General features: G+C 38.2%; 1 protein-coding gene across 1 annotated transcript in view; it reads left to right on the top strand.

Moving 5' to 3' along the window:
* Nucleotides 1–23,799, top strand: part of LOC126473777 (glutamine-dependent NAD(+) synthetase) — a 208,785-nt gene that overhangs the window by 86,840 nt on the left and 98,146 nt on the right. The window contains exons 9-10 of the mRNA XM_050101043.1: nucleotides 828–943; nucleotides 6,650–6,818. Coding sequence (XP_049957000.1) covers nucleotides 828–943; nucleotides 6,650–6,818 — 285 coding nt within the window. The remainder of the gene's footprint in view (nucleotides 1–827; nucleotides 944–6,649; nucleotides 6,819–23,799) is intronic.

Here is a 23,799-nt window from a genome sequence, read left to right as displayed (position 1 = left end):
GTTGTCAGTTGCCACATGTAGTTGTACTAGTGAGAGCTGTGGATGGGCTGGTCCTTACAATCAGTCTGGTGAACTGATTAGCCTATGAAGGGGGTCTGAAATACGTAGTGTAGTATGGTAGATTGGGCCTGTTGTGTTACTGGCTTGTCTTCCAGAGCCCCATTACCTACATTTGGTTGAAAACTAGCTTCCTTAATTATTGGAAGAGGTTCCTATGGCTACAAGCTGGGTACATTCTTCCAACATGAAGGGACCACTGCACATTCTAGTGACGCACAATCTAAACCTAAGATCTCCCAGAATATGGATCAGTAGAAATGCTTAAATTTCTTGGCTGCCCAGGTCATGTGACCTTACTATCAAGTATTTTGCCTGTAGTGATTGTTCAGATTATGAATAGTGCTGCTCTCATAAAAAAATAAAGACAACCTCGGATGAGCTACAAAACTTGGAGCTGGAATTTATGAATATAAGTTTTGAACTTAATCACTCACCTGTGCTACACATTCTATGACTATTTTGTTTGGTTCATACTGTATTTGTGTAACAAATAAAAATTGGACACATTACATGGAATGTTTTATTCGAAATGGTCTGCATTACCCTCTCCTAAAATGTTAATGGTTCCTGCTGAAACAGCCTGGACATTGTAATCAAAGAGATGTTTAAATCTAGGGGACATTGTGGAATGATAAGAAGGTGAAAGGTGAAACAAGTGTAGATTATTGTTTGTACCTAATTTTCCTTAAGAAATTTTTCATTATAGGTTTACCTTTATGTGTTGTTGTATTTCTGATTTTTTAAATTTTGTATTTTTTCTCATTTAGGAGGTCTGGCCAAGGTGGCTTCTTCCTGCCTCTCAGTGGCGGTGTTGATTCTTCCAGCTGCGCCTGCATTGTTTACTCAATGTGTACACAGGTAGTTTCGGCTGTACAAAAAGGAGGCAAGTCTCAGATATACTAAGTTACAGTTACCTGTAAAAAGAATTTTTGGATGCCGTTATGGGATGGTAGATACCAGTTGTAATTGTGTATCAGTAAATATGTAGTGTTTACCTAGAGAAAAATTTAGAAAAATGGAAGGGACCTACTTTTTACTGTTGGTAGCACAGTGTTTTTTCTGCTGCCTCTTAAGAGGCATTCTGTAACACAGGGAGATATTGGTTGTTGGTACTAACACCACCTTCACCCCCCCCCCCCCCCTCCTCCTCCTCCTCAAAAAAGGAAGTCGAAAGTGCGTTTTTCATTCCAAAACCAATCAGGTTTGTTCATTCATAGTGTTCTGTAGATTCCATAAAGGAGGAGAATGTTCTGGAATGTGGAACAAGTCAAGATATACATCAACAAGAGATAATGACGTCCTAAAAACTGCATATATATTCTTTTTCAACAATTTTTTTTTTCTTTTAATATTTGAAATCAGATCAGCATTCACTCTGCTACAGAGTGAAAATTCATTCTGGAAACAATCCCCTAGGCTGTGGTTAAGCCATTTCTCCACTGTACCCTTTTTTCCAGCAGTGCTTATCTCACAATGTATGTAAGAGAACTTTCACAAAGTTTGGAAGATAAGAGAGAGGATCTGACAAATTAAGGAGTGAAAGTGGGTCATGAGTCATGCTTGGATAGCCCAGTTAGTGGAGCACTTGTCTGTGAAAGGACACGCAGTTTCCATCTGCCAGGAAGTTTTGGCATTGCTGTTGTGTATATACAGTGTCACTGATATTCAGCCACTATGCCACTTGGAGTGCCAAATTAGTGATGCTAAGATGATATGGGTAGTTTAAAAATGTCTTTAGCAGAGCATCTCTTATGCAGATGCATTGTTGCCTCAAAAAGAGAACTGAAAATTCAGCTTCATGTTTTGTGAAAATTGTAGCACTAAAGGTTATTGACTTGTGATATTGATCAGTTTCATGTTATTCTTCAGTCAAAACACTGGATTCATTCAACTCTCCATGCCAATCTGTCCTGTGCAGGTATCTTCGTCTTCATATAACTGCTGGAACCTGCTCAGTTAGTATGTGTGGTATTTTTAGGCTGCTTAAATGTATTTCAAAATTTCTCTCACAAAAATTTGGTTATTTGTGTATGTAAAATGTTGTGAATACCTCTCTTCCCACTTACAGCACTGAGTATTAATCACCTGAACATCATCCGCCCCCCTGGTAGCAGAGTGGTCGGTGCGACGGAATGTCATACCTAACAGCCCGGGTTCGATTCCCGGCTGGGTCAGAGATTTTCTCCGCTCGGGGATTGGGTGTTGTGTTTTGTCCTTATCATCATCATTTCATCCCCATCGACACCCAAGTTGCCAAAGTGGCGTCAACTCAAAAGATTTGCACCAGGCGAACAGTCTACCTGACGGGAGGCCATAGCCACATGGCATTTCCATTTTTTTTACCTGAACATCAGTTGATGTAACATATCATCAGAGTTTGGCAAAAATGTGAAGTTTCCCTTATTTTCATTCTGTTTTTCATAATATTACAATTTTGGAATTTTGATATGTGAATTTAATTGTATTTTAAAAATGTGGTAGTCTGCAGTTCTAATATATTGTACAGCATTTTCCCATAAATTTTACTGGAAATTTTGGGTAATAAAGAAATAGTAAATGAGTGTGTCTGTTGACTTATGTTTATTTCTCATTCAGTTGTAAAAGAAGTGTGTTGTATGTGCAGTGTCTACTCAGTCTGAATGTAGTTATTGTTTGTCACCAACACTAAGATTGATTTGATACAATTCTTAATTCCTGTCAGTCGCCATGCAATACTTTCTAGTCCTTGTATGTCCCTCTGGGGTCTTTGTTCTTTATTTGTTCTTCTTCCAGGATAGCAAATGTCATATACTTCATAGAGAGTCTCTTGTCCAAGTTTAACATTTAGCCATCCAACATGTCCACATGCTATGCTTACCATCACCTTCATTTTATTTTTGTTTCATTGTGTATTAAAGTTGTCATATAGTACAGGTTCCTTGACTGTAAAGTAGCATGTCTTCCATTTTAGTGACCACTGCTGCGTCACAAGAAAACTGTATCATGATGACCTGTTATTGATGACAAACAACTTCCACAATGAGATAGTACTGTACTTAACCTCATTCAGAATGGTTACTCTGATAAGCAGATTTGTCATACCTTGGAGTGTGGACAGTCACCAGAAACACATGAAGATGCATGTGAAACAGTTGCTTTCCTCATTTGTGCTGGGAGTCTCTCTTCCAAAATTTGGAGGATTAAAAAAAAAAAAAAAAATTGATATCAAGACTTTGTTCTGTCCACCAGCCAGAACTAGAACACTTCTTATCACTGTTAAGGATAATTTGTTGCCAAGGAAGACCAGGTGTATAAGATTCTCTGTTTCTGTAGCAAAGCTTATATAAGCCAAACAATTTGTACAGTCCAGTATAGGCATACAGATAATGATCACCACATCAGACACCAACAACCAGAAAAATCCACCTTGGTTGAGCATGGTTTGCAGAGGGCTGTTGATGAAACATGAGGATATGTAGGTAGTTGCTGGCACATCTGTGTATTGGTACAGTGCCCTTAAGAAGGTGGTAGGTGTTAAACTATTAGTTAACACATTATCTTATTGATTGGGTTTCCTTGAAGCAAGACATGGAGCTCTGTTTTAACATGTATTGCCTCTTGGCTACTATAACACGGCTGAAAGTGGATTTAGTGGTAATTGTCCTGATTGCAATATATCCCTCCTCCCAGTATTACACACCAGTTGTGCTGTACCTGCACTTTGCTAAGGGGAATAGAGGATGGTTTCTGGTACAGTAGGGTTCTGTGGCCTTGGAGGAATTGACACCTGTGACACCTGAGCAGTTCCTCTCCAGTTCCTCTCAGCATCTGAAGATGGCAGTAAGAATGCTGAATCATATCAGTTTAATTGGAGGATCCAGTTGCGAACCTGACAAACATACCGTGTATTACTATGCAGGTAAAGCCTAAGCATGTTCATCAAGATATGATGATGATTATAGTTGTATTCTTTTGCTCAAAACAAAATATAGACCATTTTACAAACCTTAACACAATATTTGCTGTTATTTTTGGTGAGAAAAGAAGGCTTTTTGAAAAGCCGACCCACTTCAGAGGTGTAAAGCTTGTTCTTTCATTGTTAGCTGTTACATTTAATTTGTAAGTACAGATTTCAGTATAACAAAATTCCGTTTATGAAGAATTTCTTTTCTTGTCTTGACATCTGCTTGAGAAAAAGGGGAAACCTGAATTCTAAGTTTTGTTTGGCGCACTGAATATGCTAAGTCTTTGTGCATTATTGTATTTTGGTTTCTGAACCACCACCTTCTCTATTTGTCGTATTTTCCGTGCAAACCTCTTTCTGTTATGTGTCTGTTTGCCTCATCCTCTCCTCCTTATATTCCGTGCAGTATTCTAACAGTTTTTTATGTATCTCTTTAGTTTGTATGTCTTCTCTATTCTCATTGGTGTCTCATCATTTTAAATTCAAATTTCTGTCTTCCTTGGATATCATGTTCTACTTTTGTAGTAAATATATCCCAAATTTCCTGCTTTTACTTTGATTTGAAGTTTTTTCACTGCATTACTAACACTTCTGTATGTACAGAACAGAACTGAAAATATTACTTTCTGTGTTGTCATACCTCCATCCAGTTTGCTATGTATCAGTGAGTGTAGTAGATTGTCCAACTTCTTATCATAATCTATTCTAGTGAAATTGTTATTGTAATGGTAACAGAATAGAACAACACTAAAAATTATTGCTGTGTAGATGTTAGTATTGTGCCATGCTTGTGTTCAGTCTTATAAACTGAATTTAAGGGTAACAGTGGTTAATACTCCACATCTGTGTCTGAATTACCATCAAAGACAGCACCATTTAGATATTGATGTAATAGCTATTGTCACTTGTTCACTTTTTATATGTCTCTTTCTCGATTTTCAAAGGCACTGAAAGATGATTAATTTAAGGACATACTTCCCATGGTTTTGAATCTCAATTTATGCATAAACAGTAATGCTGTAGTGTGATGTTACATTGAGAATTAAGCAACCCTAGGTAGAAAGTTCAAAGAAGTAATGGAAAATCTGCAGAGAATATGCAAGTTTATCCCAAAAGATTTGAGACAGATTGTTTTGGAATTGTGGTTGTGTATCACGTTATGTCAGTCTGCTGTAAATAATTTCTTGTATTCATCATTAATAGTATATGTTGATTTCTGCAATTACTCCTAGTTTGTGTTATTATAGTGTGTAATATTTTATTAGTCTGATGTTTATTTCCTCTTGTCTCCCTTCTGTGCCATGAGCTTGTGCTTTCTGGGTAGGAGAATTACTAGATTACTCCCCTTCATTATGGCATATCAGAACATGGTGTGAATGAATGAATCTGACTTGTGTGACAATGTTGAAATCATATCACAATCCAGTTGCACTGTAAAATAGCTCTTTATCAAGGATTTCTTCAACAGTGGTTGCTAATATTGAATAGTACTGGAAGACATTGGTTGGAAGACAAGCAGTATCTTACAGGCAGATTACAAATACGTTGAGCATCAAGTAATGTACATGGTGTCAGGAGATATGGTCAGTTTTCAATGGTAGGACATGGAACGGGCACTCAAAGCAAAAAAGGCTAGTAAATATGAGTTCTGAAGTGCACACCGTAAGAGTGAACATTTGTTCATCTTCACTAATGTGGAACACATCTTTGCTACTAAACAAGTTCTCATAGCTCTTAAGGTACGCATTTTAAAGTCCATGTTTAACAGACTTTAGCATCAAATGATCGTTCCTGTCATATCCCTGAATGGTGACTATTCCTCTCGGGGGGACACTGTATAGTGAGAGATTACCTTACTTTCCATTGTCTGAAAACATTATTATTGTTATTATTATTATTATACTATTGAACTGAATCATTATTTTCATTGCAAATTCTAATTGCAGGCTTGTGGTTTGAAATCAGTAATGGTTGCAACAGTGTTTGCAGAAGACAAGTGGATTAAAATTAAATTATGTAATTGAGATGATAGATTTCAAACATTCATAACCATTGTTTTCACGATGGAACCCTGAGTAGATTGGTTTTAAAACTGAATCTCTCAGTGACAGTGATGTTAAATATGAAAGTTACGTCAACTTGAATGAAATTTACAGAAAATTAATTAAATATATTCTTGACTAACAAAACAACCTTGCATGTGCTCAGCATAATTTACAAATATAATGTGAATTAAATGACCAAATATGAATATAATTCAAATTTCTCCTCACTTGAGAAGCTGTTATATTTGAATTTTCCGCTTCTTTCAATTAATTCATTTGTTATTTACGTTGCTGCAATATTGAAAGATAAGCAGAGGACTCTACATTTCAATTAATCAATCTGGAGAAGCAGTTTCTCTCTCCGTATCTAGATATTAAAAAGATTCAATAATTTTGGAAAACACAACTTGACACAAAACAGTAGTATCTACTTTATATGGCTATTTTTCATAAATGTTTTTGCATTGACAGAAGTGCAATGTCCTATACTAATTAACATGTTTATATTTGAGGAGTAAATATGTTTTAATTCCTTCTTTCGCAGCTATTTGAGCTCTTACTCTTTAATTATTATTTATTGTAAGCTGTTTGGCATCTTCAGATCCACAGGTGCTTGCCGATGTTCGCAAAATCGTTTGTGATCCAGAATACACTCCATCTGATCCTAAAGAGCTGTGTAACAGGTTACTCGTGACGTGCTACATGGGAAGTGAAAATTCTTCTTCACAAACAAAAAGTCGTGCCAATACACTCGCTCAGCAGATTGGCAGGTGAGTCACTAAAAGGTATCAGTTCTAATGCCACTCATGAAAACAGTCAGTCATTTTCTTTTTTTAACCTATTCGTGGAGTTTTGTATTTAATATTGACTGTAAGGACAGTCGGGAACTATCTGTGATTTTGGTTTTGTTAGATTAATGTATGGTTTGGCCACAGCAGTGTGTGTGTGAGTGTCTGTGTGTGAGAATGTGTGTACTTTCTGCTAGAAAAACAGCCAGAACTCGAAAGCTAATGAACACTGTTTTCTGTCACATGTGTGAATGAACCTTGCATCAGTCTACTGTAGATTAGTGGTACCTTTCCCTTATTTTACAGATTGTGTAGTAGTGTAAGACTGTAACTACTGAAGCTTTAGAGGTCAGTCAGTGAACATCAGTTTTGTGTGTGTGTAGGACTGAATGATGTTGTAAAATAATCACTGATTGGGTAAAACAATTGTAGTGGCCATGGTTGCAGTGGCTACAGGGGAGAAACAGATTCTCTTTTAATAGATTCTGAGGAAGGTCACTGCAATCATGCCCAAAAGATAGGTTTTATCCAGCTTGTGACCATTATTTTGTAAAATGATGGGAACCTTTACCTTAAATGTTTGTTTACACCACATTTTAAAGTAGTTATATTATGTATGTTTTATAAATGTCAGTAATTTGAGACACCATGTTGTCATAAAATCTTTTGGTTTCAATTATTTGATTTGATTTATTTCATGTTCCATAGGTCCAACTGTGTTGGGTTCACAAGGACATAGAACAAGTCAGTTTTTACAAATACAATATGATAATCTTATTATAGCATTTGAGTACATAATTATATAAAAATGTATTCAGTGAAATCTTTGAGCAGCAATACTGTAAAAAGAAAATACATTAAAGCACTAAAGAAAACAGATACAGAGCACCCACAGATACAGAGCTCAAGTTAAATAACATTCTTAGTGGCATTATGTCAACATGTATTATATAATATTAAAATTTTACAGTTTATTTAGTTAAAAATTCATGTAGACTGTAAAAAGCTTTTTCTAGCAGAAATATTTGTAGTGTTTTCTTAAACTTACTCTTGTTATGAATCTCTGTCTTTATTTCAGAAGGAAGAGCATTGAAGAGTTTTGTTCCAGTGTAGTGGACACCCTTTTGCTCCAAGCTCAAATTTCTATGCTCGCTGTGTATGTCATTCTTCCTCTGTGTGTTTGCTCATGATAATTACTGTTTGATTGAGATACAAACAAAACACATGAGAGAAAAAATGTATTGGCATGTTGTTGTGTATATTTTAAGTTTTCGAAAGCTGTTTCTACACGAGTCTCTTGGGTGCAATCCACATATAATTCTTAAAACTCGCTTCTGTGCAATGAACAGTTTCCTTGCTAATGGCTGGTTGCCCCAAAATATAATGCCGTATTCCATGAGTGAGTGAAAATAGCCATAGTATTCCACTTTCGCAGTGTTAGGTTCAACATATGTAGCAGAGCTGAGCCTCTTACAGAGATCTAAAATATGTGAAGACCAGTTCATTTTCTTGTCAATGTGCACTCCAAGAAATTTTGTTGTTTCCATTCTTTCTATTGGCTGATTACCATAGGTCACACTTATCTCTCTCTCTTTTTTTCTGTTTTTGTACAGACCTGAATAAAGCTGGTCTTACTGGAATTTAATGAGAGACCATTCAGCTTGAATCAATTAACCACATCTGAGAGTATGTGATTAATGAGTTCCTCAAGATTACTATCTTTTCTACTGCTCATAAAAATTGTGGTATCAGCAGCAAATAATGTAAATTTACACGGGAGGCTTGTACATGATGGTAGATCATTTATAAAAACCAGGAATAACAGTGGCCCAAGAATTGAGGCCTGATGCTCTCCACATGTAATGGAACTCCTTTCAGAATGTGAGGAAACATCACATACTCCACTCGAGCTATTCAAGACAACTTTTTGTCTTCTGTGTTGGAGGTACAACTGTAGCCAATTGCCTACAACACCACTTATTCCTACTAACTTTGCTTTTTGCAAGAGAATCTGGTGATCAACACAGTCAAACACTTTGGATAAATCACAGAAGACACAAAATGCTAGCATTTTTTCATTAAGGGTTTCTAGGACTTCATTTGCAAGTGCATAGACTGCATCTTCTGTTGAATGGCCCTTTTGAAAGCCAAATTGGCTCTTGCTGAGAACTCCATTCTTCACGAGATGATCAGTAATTCTTACATGTACTAGGTTTTCTACAATTTTCGAGAAAGCTGTCAGCAAAGAGATAGGTCGATAGTTAGTTAGTTCAGCTTTAGCGCCCTTTTTGCACAGGGGCTTCACAATGACCTACTTAAGTCTACTGGGGACAACATCTTCCTGAAGGGAAGCATTAAAAATATGACAGAGAATGTCCCTTATCCACACACAAGAATATTTCAATAAATTACTGGATACATTATCCACCCCTGCAGAGTTCTTACTTCTTAGAGACATGATGATTTTTTAAATTTCTTCTACAGTGACAGGATTAAGGTGCATTTCTGAAATTGTGTTTGAATATACTGCTTGACAAAGAGTTATAGCTTCATCAACATTGGGCTTGCAACCAATCTGTCGAGTTACTGATAGGAAGTGTTTATTAAAAATCTCAGCCACAGTTTTGGGGTTATCTACTAGGGTACCTTCATATCTGATTTTTATTTACATCTTCTTTGCTTGTTGTATCTCTTCCTGTTTCTTTTTTTACAATGCTCCAAATTGTTTTTATTTTATTATTAGAATTATCTATTTTCTTCTTGTAATAAAGGGCTTTTGATTCCCTTCTTTAAAATTTTACAGTATAACCTATAGTGTTCCCATTTTTCTACATCTTTACATAATCTTATTGCAACATAAATTTCCCTTTTGGTTTTCCATGACTGTTTTGTACCTTTTGTAATCCAAGGCTTACTTACAGAATTGGAAGCACTGTTTCCGACCCATTTCTTGGGAAATGTTTCTTCAAAAAGAGCACAGAATTCATTTATAAAACAGTTAAATTTATTTTCAACATTATCATGGCTATATACTAAAGACCAATCCATTTGCTGCAACCTATGGTTGAAAGTTTCTTTTTCCATCTTCATTCATTACTCTTATGAATTTCCATTGAATAAATTCTTTTTTGAACAGATTAACATCATTAAGAGTGAGAATTTGTCCATCATGATCTGATAGCCCACTTATAACCTGCCTGACAGTATAATTCTGATGTCTACTTGCATCTAAAAAAATGCTATCAATCATAGTTTGGGACTCGGTAGTAATTCTTGTTGGGAAGTTTATTACTGATCTCAGATTGTGTAAGGTCATCACAATCTCATTAGAGTCAATTTTATTCTTATTTTCTGTCATAAAGTTTATATTGAAATCACCTAAAACTACAATATCCTTTGCTTTTGAAAGTACCCCTGACAGAAGGCGTTCCATTAAATGTAGGAAAGTCTTTGCCACCTGAAGGAGCCCTGTAGACAGTCAACACTATTATTGTGTAGAATTAAGTTATTATTTCTGTTGTACATGCCTCAAATTGTTGTTCCACACAATATTTCTTAATATCTATAGCTTTGTATGCTACACTATCCTTAACATAAATTGCTACTCCACCTTTGTCTTTACTTTCCCTACAGTAGTAGGTTACTAAACTATAGCTTACTATAGATGGCAAGGCACATTTATCAGTAACATGGTGCTCAGTTAAGCACACCTTTTCATTAACATTAATAAGAAGTTTGATCTGATTTGTTTAAGAGGCCCCTTATATTTTGATGAAAGAAAGAGATGCCTTCCTCTTGATTTTTCATTCTATTAGTTCTGTTACCTGACAGAGAATCCACTGGAGTCTGTCTTGAGACAGGAGGGAGGAGACACTTGACACTACCTACTGCTGTCCCTTCTTTTTCTTCAGGCCCACACACAAAAAATCGTTGATGAGGCGGCGGCTCAGCATTTCTTCTGCTAAACAGCCTTCTATTTGTTGTTGTGGATGGTGATGCTGTATCTGACACTTCAAATGTTGGTTCTGCCACTATTGCTGTGTTTTGTTGTAAACTTAGAGTCTTCTCGTTTTTCTTGTTTTTGTCTAAAATAATATTTGGATGATGAGGAACTGTAGTTCTTTTGTCGTTGAAATCGCTGTCCATTGTTCTTTCTGTTAACATTTTGTCTTTTTTTTTTTTTTTTTTTTACATGCTTTGTTGGCGCTGATTATGGTTCTAATGCTTTTACCTTTTTTTGAAGTGTTTTCGTTATGGAGTCAGGTGACAGTGATGCAATTATTGTTTTGGTTTTGAATTTATTTTGTTGGTTTTTTATTACCTTGGTTATCAGCTTTGCCAGATAGATAGTCTTTCCCCAAGCCATTCAGATAAAGTCCGTGTTGCGTGTGGATTGTACGTCCAATATTGCTTATATCAACGCATTTCACGTTTTTAAAATGTCTGTAGATTATTGCAAACTGATTGTTGGCACTTTTTATTTCCCTGTTAACACGTGAGCATCTTACAAGATCACATCGATGCGGAATATTGACCATTATTACATTAGTGTGAGTGAGGTTCCTCAGGCACTGTTTAAGATCGCGTGTTGCACTCGCTGTTTCATTTTTGTTGATGTTGTTTACGCCTCCTAGAAGTATAACAGTGTCATTATCGTGCAGATTTTTTGCTTCTGCGGATGCAGTCATTTTTTTAATTTTGCTAAGTGGGGCTTCGGTTTCACTATACCACACGAATATGTTTTAGTTTACTCGCAAGTCCATGACCATGGCTGTCTGAAAATACAAACAGTTTGTTGTTATTGGAGTTCACAATCTGTGAATCATTTTGTATTGTTTTACTAAACACTTCGGCACAATTTTTGGTCGGCACATTTACATTGACCTCATTCACTCTTGTTTACGTCAATAAATTTTCTTCTCTTACCTTATTCAGTGTCTTTTTGCTTTTTCCCATCATTCATGTGAACTGTAAGTTGCATTTCCACTATTGGCAGTTGAAAGTACTTGAAATGTTTTCGTGCCCATGATTTTGCAGGTTTCCCGAATTTGCACTTTGGTCATGCTGTTATTGCACTTCGCATTTGACCACTTTCCATAATGGACGAACTATCTCGTGCAAGTTTTAGCGTGTTCAGTTCACTATTTTCTTGTTGTATTTTCGAAATATCCGTTTTCAAACTGCCGATTATGAACTGTAAGCTCGTTATGCATTCATACAGTTTCGTAATTTCGTCCTTACAATTTTCACACGATTTCTTTTTTACGGCAAAATTTATGGTTTTCTGCTTAACTTGCTTAACTTTTATTTTATTTTTATTTATTTATGCATTTATTTTACCTGGCAAGATTAGGGCCTTCAGGCCCTCTCTTACACCTAACCAGGCATGCTCAGATTCAACAAATTTCAGTGTCTACAGAAAATTAGGACATATAACATGTTATACAGTATTAATGTTAAAGAAACAAAATAGAGATTATAAAGGTAGTACAATGATAATTATAAAAATCAAAAAATAATTATAACAATCAAGAATAATAAAAATAATAATAATAATGATAATAATAATAATAATAATAATAACTATGTATATGAAAGTAAACATATTTTTCTTTTATGTCAGTCCTATTGCTAGTTGGGAATTTTCTCGTTATATTCTTGCAGCTTGTGAGTTATTCTCATCAAGCAGAGACATAAGACGATGGAATGGGATGAAAGAGATATAGAAGAGGTAGATAGGTTAGAGGAAGAGAAATAGAATGGTAAAATTCGAAGCTGTGATGGAGAGGAGAAAGAAAAAGATGAGGGGGGGGGGGGGCACAACAATGGTGGCTATACCGTCCCTAATATGTAAGTCTTAAGTTCCCTCTTGAATGTTGAGTGGTTTTGGATAAGACGCAGATCACAGGGGAGCGCGTTCCATAGTCGTATGGCTGAGATGGAGAATGACACGGAGAAAGATTTTGTGTTATGTAAAGGTACAGCCAAGATGCTAGACGTATCCGATCTGGTATTGCGGTTGTGGAATGATGATAGGTGTTTAATGTGAGAAGATAAGTATTGGGGGCACCAGTGACTAAGAAATCGATGAAGTAAGCACATCGTGTGGAGATCGCGTGCCTTATGTGGGCGTATCCAACCTAGCTGGGAGTATGAAGGACTGATATGATCATACAACCGTATGTTGCATACGTATCTAACACAAGCATTCATCACTAGCTCTAGGCATCTCGAATTTTCATTATTTGTGCCATGTTGAACTACATCACAGTAGTAAAGATTAGGCAAGACTAGTGTTTGGACTAATTTTTGTTTAACATGGGTTGGAAATATTTTTCTAAATTTTTGAATTGCATGTAGGGAGGAGAGCGATTTCCGGCAAGCTGTGACTGTTTGTTCTTCCCAGTTTAGGTGTTCATCCAAGATTATTCCAAGGTCTTTTACTGTTTTTTGGTATGGTAGTTGGGTACCATTGAGGAGTATTTGGGGGACTGTTTCGCGAAAGTACCGACTGATTAACTTTGGATGAGATATAAGTATGACCTGGGATTTCTTGGGGTTTAGTTTCAGACCTAGGTTCTGTGCCCACCGAGAAACAGAGCAAAGATCTGCGTTCATACTCGCTACTGCGTCAGGAATGTTCTTGGGGCTTGCACTTATGTACAGTTGGATGTCGTCGGCATATAGATGGTAGTTGCAGGAGTGAATCACTGAAGAAATATCATTAATGTACAGTGAGAAGAGTAATGGACCAAGGACGGAGCCTTGGGGAACTCCAGAGCGCACGTTTTTCCATGATGACTTTTCCGACCCACAAATGACTTGTTGACTTCTGTTTTTGAGGTAGCTGTCGAACCAGTGTATTGCGCTGTTTGAGAAATTCAGCTGCTTCATTTTAATTAGTAATATATCAAAGTCAACTGTATCAAAAGCCTTGCTAAAGTCAAGCAGTGTTAGGATGGTAGCTTCACGTCTGTCCATGGCATGTTTAATGTCATCAGTTACTTTGATTAATGCAGTTGCTGTACTATGGTGCTTTCGAAAGCCTGACTGATATTTGTCGTGGATGTTATGAGTTTTGAGGTAATCCGTCAGCTGTTCATGGACGATGTATTCTAGGGCTTTAGATATTGCAGGTAGTATGCTGATCGGCCTGTAGTCACCTGGCGACTTAGGGTTGTCAGTCTTGGGTATAGGTTGAATTAAGCTTTGCTTCCACTCAGTAGGATATGTACTACTGACAAGAGACAGGTTGAAGATGTCTGTGATAACTGGAGTAATAGTGTTTACGACGTTCTTAATCATGCCAATGCTCACTCCATCATTTCCTACTGCCTCGGAAGAGATTCTCATAATTGCCTTGTGTACTGTGCCGGTAGTGACATGTTTTAGGAAAAACTTGTCTCTCGAGAGATTGATATCTTGGGGCTGGTAATTTGTCGCTGCGTGGCAGTTTACGGCTGTTGAGAAGAAATCGTTTAATTCTTCTGCAGACGCTTGATAAACAGCGTCAGATCTTCGCTTCCCTATACCGAAACTGCGCAGCTTTTTCCACAGTGCAGCAGGTTTTGATATGCCGCATACGACAGAGCGGGCATGTCTGATTTTGGCATTCCTCACGCTTTGCTTGGTTCTATTTCGGAGTTTCCTATAAGCTTCGTACGCGTCGGGAGTTGGGTTACGCTTGAAGGCCCTATGTGCAGCATCACGTTCATTCATTAACTGGCGTAATGCAGTGGTGAGCCACGGAGCGGGAGCTCTCTTTACCTTGACAGTGCGTTGAGGAGCATGTTTATCATACAATGCAATAATTTTGCGACATAATTCCCGAATTTTTCCGTCTAAAGTCGGTTCATTGCTTATATCATGCCAAGGGATGTCTGAGCAATCCTTTTGAAGAGCGTCAGGGTTAATATTTTTTAGGTTTCTGTAGGTTACCAGGTGAGATTTTTCTTTGGTAGTATGTACTGAGTAATTTAAGAAAATCACGTCATGAGCAGGGAGTCCTGGAGCGGAAGTCTGATTGGCGCGAATTATTTTATCTGGTCGCTTTGTTGCTATTATATCTATGAGTGTATGGCTGTGTGGCGTGTGATGAGTTGGGTCCAGTGGTGTTAAACTCATATCATTGGAGTGGAACAGTCTCCTAAGTTTTTCTGCAGAGGGAGATTTTAACTGTAAGTCGATGTTTGTGTCGCCCATAATGATTATGTGTTCATACAGTGTCACGAGCGAGGACAGGGCAGACTGAAAGGAGGACATAGCACTGACGTTTGGAGGTTTATAGATTACTCCAATTAGCAGTTTCTGATTTGATGTATTTATTTCGAAAAACAAGAACTCTGCTTCTCCTTCGCCCTTTGCATCCGATGTGCATAGTATAGTAGGTCTCAGATCAGAGCGAATATAGGCACCCACACCACCCCCGCGTCGTGTTTCACGATCTGCCCTTAGGAGAGAGTAACCAGTGATTCGGATAGCGTCGGAAGAAATGTTTGGTTTCAACCAAGTTTCAGAGACGAGGATAATATGGAACAGCGATTGGCAGAACAGGTCACAGAACTCGTCGAAGTGAGCCGTTAGCGACTGAGCGTTCGCGTGGGCCACAAAGAGCCCGCCGCCGGAACCGGTCCGTCCCATTGTGGCTGCCTGTAGGACCGAGCGCGCTCCGTCTACCTGCTGGCCGGAAGAGGGACAAAAGCTGGATTTCGCGGGGGAAGACATATTTACAGGTGTGTCCAAGGTCGTGACTGACTCAAGCGTCTGTGGGCTAAAGGTGAAAGACAAGCTGGAGGTATCGGAGAAGGGAGCGAAAAGAAAGATGGAAAGTGGCAGTAGTGGTTACGAAAAAGATAGTAGTAGTAGTAGTGGTAGTGACGAGGATGAAAATAACAGATATAGAAAGGCGGTTTTAAGGAGATTCCTGTTAATGGAGAATGTTAATTCCCGTTTGACTGACAATATGACTATAAATGAGCACTTATGATAGGCAACTAAAGAAGCAATATTTATGTGAAACAATTGACTGATTTTAAATAGAGTACTTATGGTACATATAGAAATAACGAAGTAATATTGACGTAAAAAAATGAAAAGAAAGAATAAAAATTAACTTATATTAGACAGAGTAAAATATGAGACTTTGTGTCTCGCGAGATTTCGCTCAGTCTTTCAGTTCGGACATGTTCGTCACCGTTTTCCTCCCTCCTTCCGTCTTGACTACGATCCTGCCATCCTGGGTCCATACATTTTGAAGGCCGAACTGTGTGATCGCAGTGTTCAAAACTTTTAGTCTTTCGCGCGTCAGATCTTCCCTCAGGGTAAACCCACTCTTGGCGAGTTTTCTTTTCTGAGCAAACACTTCAGCTCTTTTCCGGTATGACACAAATTTAATTATTATGGGCCTGGGTTTCATCGCACCTGGTATCCTGCGCCCAACACGGTGGCTTCTGTCAATATCGGCCACGTCGATCTGCACGCCAAGTTTTTCACACACGAGGCTAATGGCCAGGTCGTCGGTGTTTTCACGATCGTTTTCAGCCACCCCGAACAAGCGCAAGCTGTTCCTTCGCTGATACTGCTCAATTTCATCGGTGGCCGCAGACAGTTTAGCTTCTAGGTCGGCGGCTTTTTTCTCTTGTGCGGCCAAGGACTTTTTAAGAGACTGGATTTCGGTGCTGTTGCGCCCGACAGACTCTTGCAGTTTGTCCATGACCGCGGCCGTCACAGAGTCCGTGATGGATTGCACTATTACGTCTAGCGTGTCTTTACTGTGCAGCGCCGCACTCACCTGGGACCGGACGAGCTCCCCGATGTCGGGAAGCGGGGCCTCACCTGCCGCCGGAGACCGGGCGCCCGCGCTGCCTGCGCCCCTGTAGCCTCGCCTGCTGCCGCTTACTCGTGCTCTTCCCATTTTTCACTCACTTATCACTTATCACTTGTGGTAATCAACGGAGAACAACACACCACGGCAAGTAACACTTGTTTAGTCGGATGTACACGTTGTGGACTGCCGCACTTCTCTGTAACACCTTCAATGAGCGGAAAAACTCGCGAGCCAAAGAAACGCGCGTCACTCAGTGGCCGCCATCTTGTTTCTGTCTTTTACTCTAGCTGTTGGATCAGCATGATGCTGTTTTTCACCTACAGAAAATATTCACTCACCTTTTGGTGATCTTCTACAGTCACACCTTCCTTGTCAAAAAACAAATAATGTTTCTCAACTGGATGAACTGTAGGCCAACCAGTTGCACTACATGAAAAGAGAAGAGAAAATAAGAACAGAGTGCAGCATTTCAGCTTTTGATTTTCTACCTACAGTTTAAGTTCCTCTGCAATACATGAGCGAGTAGACACTATATTTGATGCCACTCAACAACCTTTACATCTGACCAGAATTCTCTTTTGTTTTTTCGAGAGGTGTTTAGATAAAATTCTGCTATGGTAGTCAATGAGGGACTTGGGCATTGCCCTTCTGACAGCCAAATGATTTTCATGAAACATTTTTCTTTGCTTTAGCTTACATCTATTTTTCAGTGATAACTTTTGCTTTAGAAGTTTGTTTGCAAAGAGACTAAACCATTGAACGTTCCTTCTATCCATTAACTGTTGTATTACGTTCATAACTATTTAATGATTGTTCAACTATTGTTCTAATTTATCCATCTAGGTTGAAAAATCAATTTTTACACACTATCTTTCAAAAACTGACTCTCCCCTTTTCGCAACATCTTGTGAGTGATAGTCTCTCCTGCAGTCATTACCTGTGTACCAATCAGACTGTGAGTTGTTGTTGGTGTCATACTACTATTTATTTTCCATGTTTGGTTGCAAAAGATTGTGAAGCAGTATGAAGCATGATTTTTTATTTTTTTTCCACAAAATATAATTTTGTTGTGACCTGCTGGAACATGTGGTGTAAAGTAACAGCATTTTCAGAGTTTTTTGTTCTAGCTTTCTTTTGTGTCCATATTTTTTCAGAATTGACCCCCCCCCCCCCCCCCCCATTCTTCCAATTTTCTTGGGGTCCTTCTGGCAGGCCAACTATCCGAATTTTCCACATAAAAATTACTCTGTCTGGTATACCAAACTGTGTTAGTCCTGCTTCCTTCAGGTCTTCTTTCACTCCACTGATTCATTTTATTATTTCTTTCAGTTTTAACTTCACAGCATTTTTCAAAGAATTCAATGACCCATCTATTGAGTTGGTGCATAAGTTCGTAGCATTTTTCCATAAATTTAATAAACACAATAGATACACATATGAGACTTTAATCATCAATAATATATTCTCCTTCACTATTTACGACGGTCTGCCAATGCTTTTCAATTCCACAACTGTAGAAATCATGTGGTTTTGAGGCAAAGAATTCATTGAGCCATATTCAGAGTGCATTTTCATCAGGAAAGGAAGTTCCTTGAAAATTGTTCAGTAGAGAATGGAAAATGTGAAAATCTGAGGGGATCGGGTGAATAAGATAGGTGTGAAATGAAGTCCCAACCCAACTCCTGCATAGAGTTCTTTGTCAGTCCAGCAGAATGTGGGCAGATGTTATCTTGGAGTATTATCACTTAACACAGCCTTACTACACTGTTACTTTCGTGCATGGGTGCAGGTCTTTGTACAGAGAGTTCCTGCTTTGTTTGGGCTCAACTATTCCTTTCTTTTTCTTATGTTAGCATAAAAACCCCATATCTTATCACTGGTAATGATACAGGATAGGAATGGTATGAGCAAACAGAGATGCATATATGGCCACCCACTGATTTGCGTGATTTTTGTTTAAGTGTATGGCACCATAAAACTGATTAGTGAACCTTCCCCATTGCTTGCAGATATCACACAATGGTGGAATGATCACAGTTCCTTAAATTCCAGTTCTTGAGTACACTAATGTGGATCATTGTGGATTAATGTGTTTAAGCAATCTTATCGAACCCTGAACATGGAGAGTCACTAATGTCAAAATGACCCTCCTTTAAATCAGAGAACCATTTTCTTGTCGTGTTCCGTCCAGTGGCATTATCTCCATACATGACGCAAATGTTTCTGACTACCTCCATTGCTGTCACCCCTCTATTAAACTCAAATAGAAGAATATGTGAAATGTTCCAGTTCTCCACTTGGCATTCTATTTTCTAGTGTTCACAGCTCCATTCACTACCTCCAGATGACAAAAGGACAATATGTAAACTGAAATAGCAACAGTGAACTATAAATAAAAAATTACAACGTATAAACAAACCCATAGCAAACGGAACCAATGTACAAAACGCAAACACCAAAGACTTATGCACCAATGTAATTATATAAAAGTTCACATAATCTTCAGTTTCTTTATTTATTAGTAGTTCGTATGTTCCATCTTCAGTATGACTTGAACCTAAAAGTTTCCCAATTCTTTTTTATCGTGTTTAGATTTCTTCAATATCTGTGTCTGTCTAAAATATTTCAACCTTGTAAAGACATACTGGGGTGTCTCTCTCTCTCTCTCTCTCTCTCTCTCTCTCTCTCTCTCTCTCTCTGTGTGCGTGCGTGCGTGCGCGTGTGTGTGCGCGTGCCCTTCTTAGAGGATTTAGCTAGGAAGATGTTAATAAAACAAATACCTGACCCAAAAACCTTGTTTACATTTAAGCTCAGTTCCTATTAAGTTTTAATACATCCATATTTTGATAGACTCCTCAGTTATGCTGTTTCAGAAGCTTTAAGCCTGCATTAAAATACTAATCTTGTTCTGAAATCTAATTCAGGCTGTCCTCAGTGACAGCTGATTTGATTAGCTTCTTCAGTCAGGTGTGGCACCATTGGTCTTTGTATTGCTTGTCAACATTTATAATAGTCTGTCCCCCACATAAACATGCTGTCTTCATCACTTTGGTTATCTGTGAAGGGCAATTATGAGAGAGAGACAGAGACAAAAAGAAAATACATAATTTGTTGGATGGTGTTATAATGTGAAACTTGGAAGGCTGTTCTCTAAATGAATATCACCCATTATAGCTGCTAGATAAAATATTATTGCAATGGTCAACACAATAACAGTGAGCAGTTTCTTCTTGTGTAATATTAGTTCTTAGAGTGAGCAATTACGTATATGTTGCACTTATTTAGACTATTGGCTTTGAATCATGTATTTCTAATCAGTCATTCAGCAGAATTGAAGATGCAGTCAGCAATAGATTGTGCAGGAAAAGCATGTTAATGAGTTTCTTGATATTTTGAATGCATCATCATCCAGCGTACTTCCTTGTTGGGACTTCAAACAAGAAAGTATTTAATAAAAAAGGAGAAAGTTAATGACAGATTGTGAATCGTTGTTAGCACATGCTTGTAATGAATCTATGGGATGGATGCTACCCTCAAACAGAATGTAGATTTTTAAAGGGGAAGAAAGTCTCTCTTTATAGTTAGTGGATCAACATGGAGAAATACTTTGATATATGCAATTGTAGTAATATTATTGTAGTTTCTCCTTTGATTGCCTCTACATGGATACTCTGCAAATCACATTTAAGTGCCTGGCAGAGGGTTCATTGAACCACCTTTACAATACTCTATTACTCCAATCTCGTATAGCGCGCGGTAAAAACGAACACCTGTATCTTTCCGTGCGGGCTCTGATTTCCCTTATTTTATTATAGCAATCATTTCTCCCTATGTCGGCTGGCATCAACCAAATATTTTCGTATTTTGAAGTAAAAGTTGGTGATTGAAATTTGGTGAGAAGATTCCATCGCAGTGAAAAATGCCTTTGTTTTAATGATGTCCACCCCAAATCCTGTATCATTTCAATGACACACTCTCTCCTATTTCGCGATAATACAAAACATGCTGCCCTTTGAACTTTTGTGACGTACTTCATCAGTCCTATCTGCTAAGGATCCCACATCGTGCAGCAGTGTTCTAAAAGGATGGACAAGCATAGTATAGGAAGTCTCATTAGTAGATCTGTTACATTTTCTAAGTGTCCTGCCTGTAAAATGCAGTCTTTGGTTAGCCTTCCATACAACATTTTCTGTGTGTTCCTTCCAATTTAAGTTGTTTGTAATTGTAATTCCTAGGTATTTAGTTGAATTTCCAGCCTTTAAATTTGACTGATTTATCGTGTAACCAAAGTTTTAAGAGATTCCTTTTAGTACTCATGTGGATGACCTCGCACTTTTTGTTATTTAGGGTCAATTGCCAATTTTTGCTATATACAGGTATATTTTCTAAATCGTTTTGAAATTTGTTTCGAACTTCTGATGACTTTACTAATCGATAAACGACAGTGTCATCTGCAAACAACCTAAGACAGCTGCTCATATCGTCTCCCAAGTCATTCATATAGATAAGGAACAGCAAAGAGCCTATAACACTGCCTTGGGGAATGCCAGAAATCACTTCTGTTTTACTCAGTGACTTTGTTAATTAATACAAACTGTGACCTCTCTGACAGGAAGTCATGAATCCAGTCATATAGCTGAGACAATAGTCCATATGCATACAATTTCACTACAACCTGCTTGTGTGGTACAGTGTCAAAAGCCTTCTGGAAATCCAGAAATACGGAATCAGTTTGAAATCCCTTGTCAATAGGACTCAACACTTCGTGTGCGTATAGGGCTGCTTGTGTTTCACAACAACGATGTTTTCTAAAGCCATGTTGACTGTGTGCGTCAATAGACCGTTTTCTTCAAGGTAATTCATAATATTTGAACACAATATATGTTCCAAAATCTGCTACATATCGACATCAATGGATTACTTGTACAATATTTCTTGAATGTTGGTGTAACCTCTGCAACTTTCCAGTTTTTGGGCAAGGCTCTTTCATCAAGTGAACAGTTGTATATGTTAAGCTTGGAGCTACTGTATCAGCATATTCTGAAAGGAAACTAACTGGTATACAATCTGGACCAGAGACTTCTTTTGTTAAGTGATTTAATTTGCTTCACAACTCCGAGGATATCACTTCTATGTTACTCATGTTGGCAGCTGTTCTTGATTTGAATTCTGTAATATTTACTTAATCTTCTTTTGTGAAGGAATTTTGGAAGGCTTTGTTTAGTAACTCTGCTTTGGTGGCACTGTCTTTGATAGTATCTCCATCAGCATTGTACAGAGAAGGCATTAATGAAAAGAATATATGCAAATTTATAATTTGATTGACCCATGTCTACATCGAGATTTAGCAGAAACAGGTAGTGTAGGTTTGACTTTATGGAGCATCTTCTTCCGTACAAATAACATGTAACATGTTTGAAATTGTTCACAAATAAAGTAACAAAGTTCCAAATTTGTATTGAGGGTGTGTCTAATTTATAACTTTTAAATGACTGTCACGACATTTTGAATATCTTTTACCTTTGCATTATGATGTCCAGACTCAAGACATCTGTACAAATGGTTAATGCTGTCCTTTTTTTATAAACTTGAAACTACTTATGTTACATTCAAGCAATGACAGAAACATCTACATTTTCATCTACATTTATACTCCGCAAGCCACCCAACGGTGTGTGGCAGAGGGCACTTTATGTGCCACTGTCATTACCTCCCTTTTCTGTTCCAGTCGCGTATGGTTCGTGGGAAGAACGACTGTCTGAAAGTCTCCGTGTGCGCTCGAATCTCCCTAATTTTACATTCGTGATCTCCTTGGGAGGTATAAGTAGGGGGAAGCAATATTTTCGATACCTCATCCAGAAACGCACCCTCTCGAAACCTGGACTGCAAGCTACACCGCGATGCAGAGCGCCTCTCTTGCAGAGTCTGCCACTTGAGTTTGCTAAACATCTCCGTAACGCTATCACGGTTACCAAATAACCCTGTGACGAAACGCGTCACTCTTCTTTGGATCTTCTCTATCTCCTCCGTCAACCCGATCTGGTACGGATCCCACACTGATGAGCAATACTAAAGTATAGGTCGAACGAGTGTTTTGTAAGCCACCTCCTTTGTTGATGGACTACATTTTCTAAGGACTCTCCCAATGAATCTCAACCTGGTACCTGCCTTACCAACAATTAATTTTATATGATCATTCCACTTCAAATCGTTCCGCACGCATACTCCCAGATATTTTACAGAAGTAACTGCTACCAGTGTTTGTTCCGGTATCATATAATCATACAATAAAGGATCTTTCTTTCTTTCTATGTATTCGCAATACATTACATTTGTCTATGTTAAGGGTCAGGTGCCACTCCCTGCACCAAGTGCCTATCCGCTGCAGATCTTCCTGCATTTCGCTACAATTTTCTAATGCTGCAACTTCTCTGTATACTACAGCATCATCCGCGAAAAGCTGCATGGAACTTCCGACACTATCTACTAGGTCATTTATATATATTGTGAACAGCAATAACACTCCCCTGTGGCACGCCAGAGGTTACTTTAATGTCTGTAGACGTCTCTCCATTGATAACAACATGCTGTGTTCTGTTTGCTAAAAACTCTTCTATCCAGCCACACAGCTGGTCTGATATTCCGTAGGCTCTTACTTTGTTTATCAGGCGACAGTGCGGAACTGTATCGAACGCCTTCCAGAAGTCAAGGAAAATAGCATCTACCTGGGAGCCTGTATCTAATATTTTCTGGGTCTCATGAACAAATAAAGCGAGTTGGGTCTCACACGATTGCTGTTTCCGGAATCCATGTTGACTCCTACAGAGTAGATTCTGGGTTTCCAAAAATGACATGATACGCGACAAAAAACATGTTCTAAAATTCTACAACAGATCGACGTCAGAGATATAGGTCTATAGTTTTGCGCATCTGCTCGACGACCCTTCTTGAAGACTGGGACTACCTGTGCTCTTTTCCAATCATTTGGAACCTTCCGTTCCTCTAGAGACTTGCGGTACACGGCTGTTAGAAGGGGGGCAAGTTCTTTCGCGTACTCTGTGTAGAATCGAATTGGTATCCTGTCAGGTACAGTGGACTTTCCTCTGTTGACTGATTCCAGTTGCTTTTCTATTCCGT

The sequence above is a fragment of the Schistocerca serialis genome, chromosome 4, assembly GCF_023864345.2.
Source record: "Schistocerca serialis cubense isolate TAMUIC-IGC-003099 chromosome 4, iqSchSeri2.2, whole genome shotgun sequence".
NCBI lineage: Eukaryota > Metazoa > Arthropoda > Insecta > Orthoptera > Acrididae > Schistocerca > Schistocerca serialis.
Note: the sequence above shows the minus strand (reverse complement) of the source record. Positions and strands in the feature narration are given on the sequence as shown.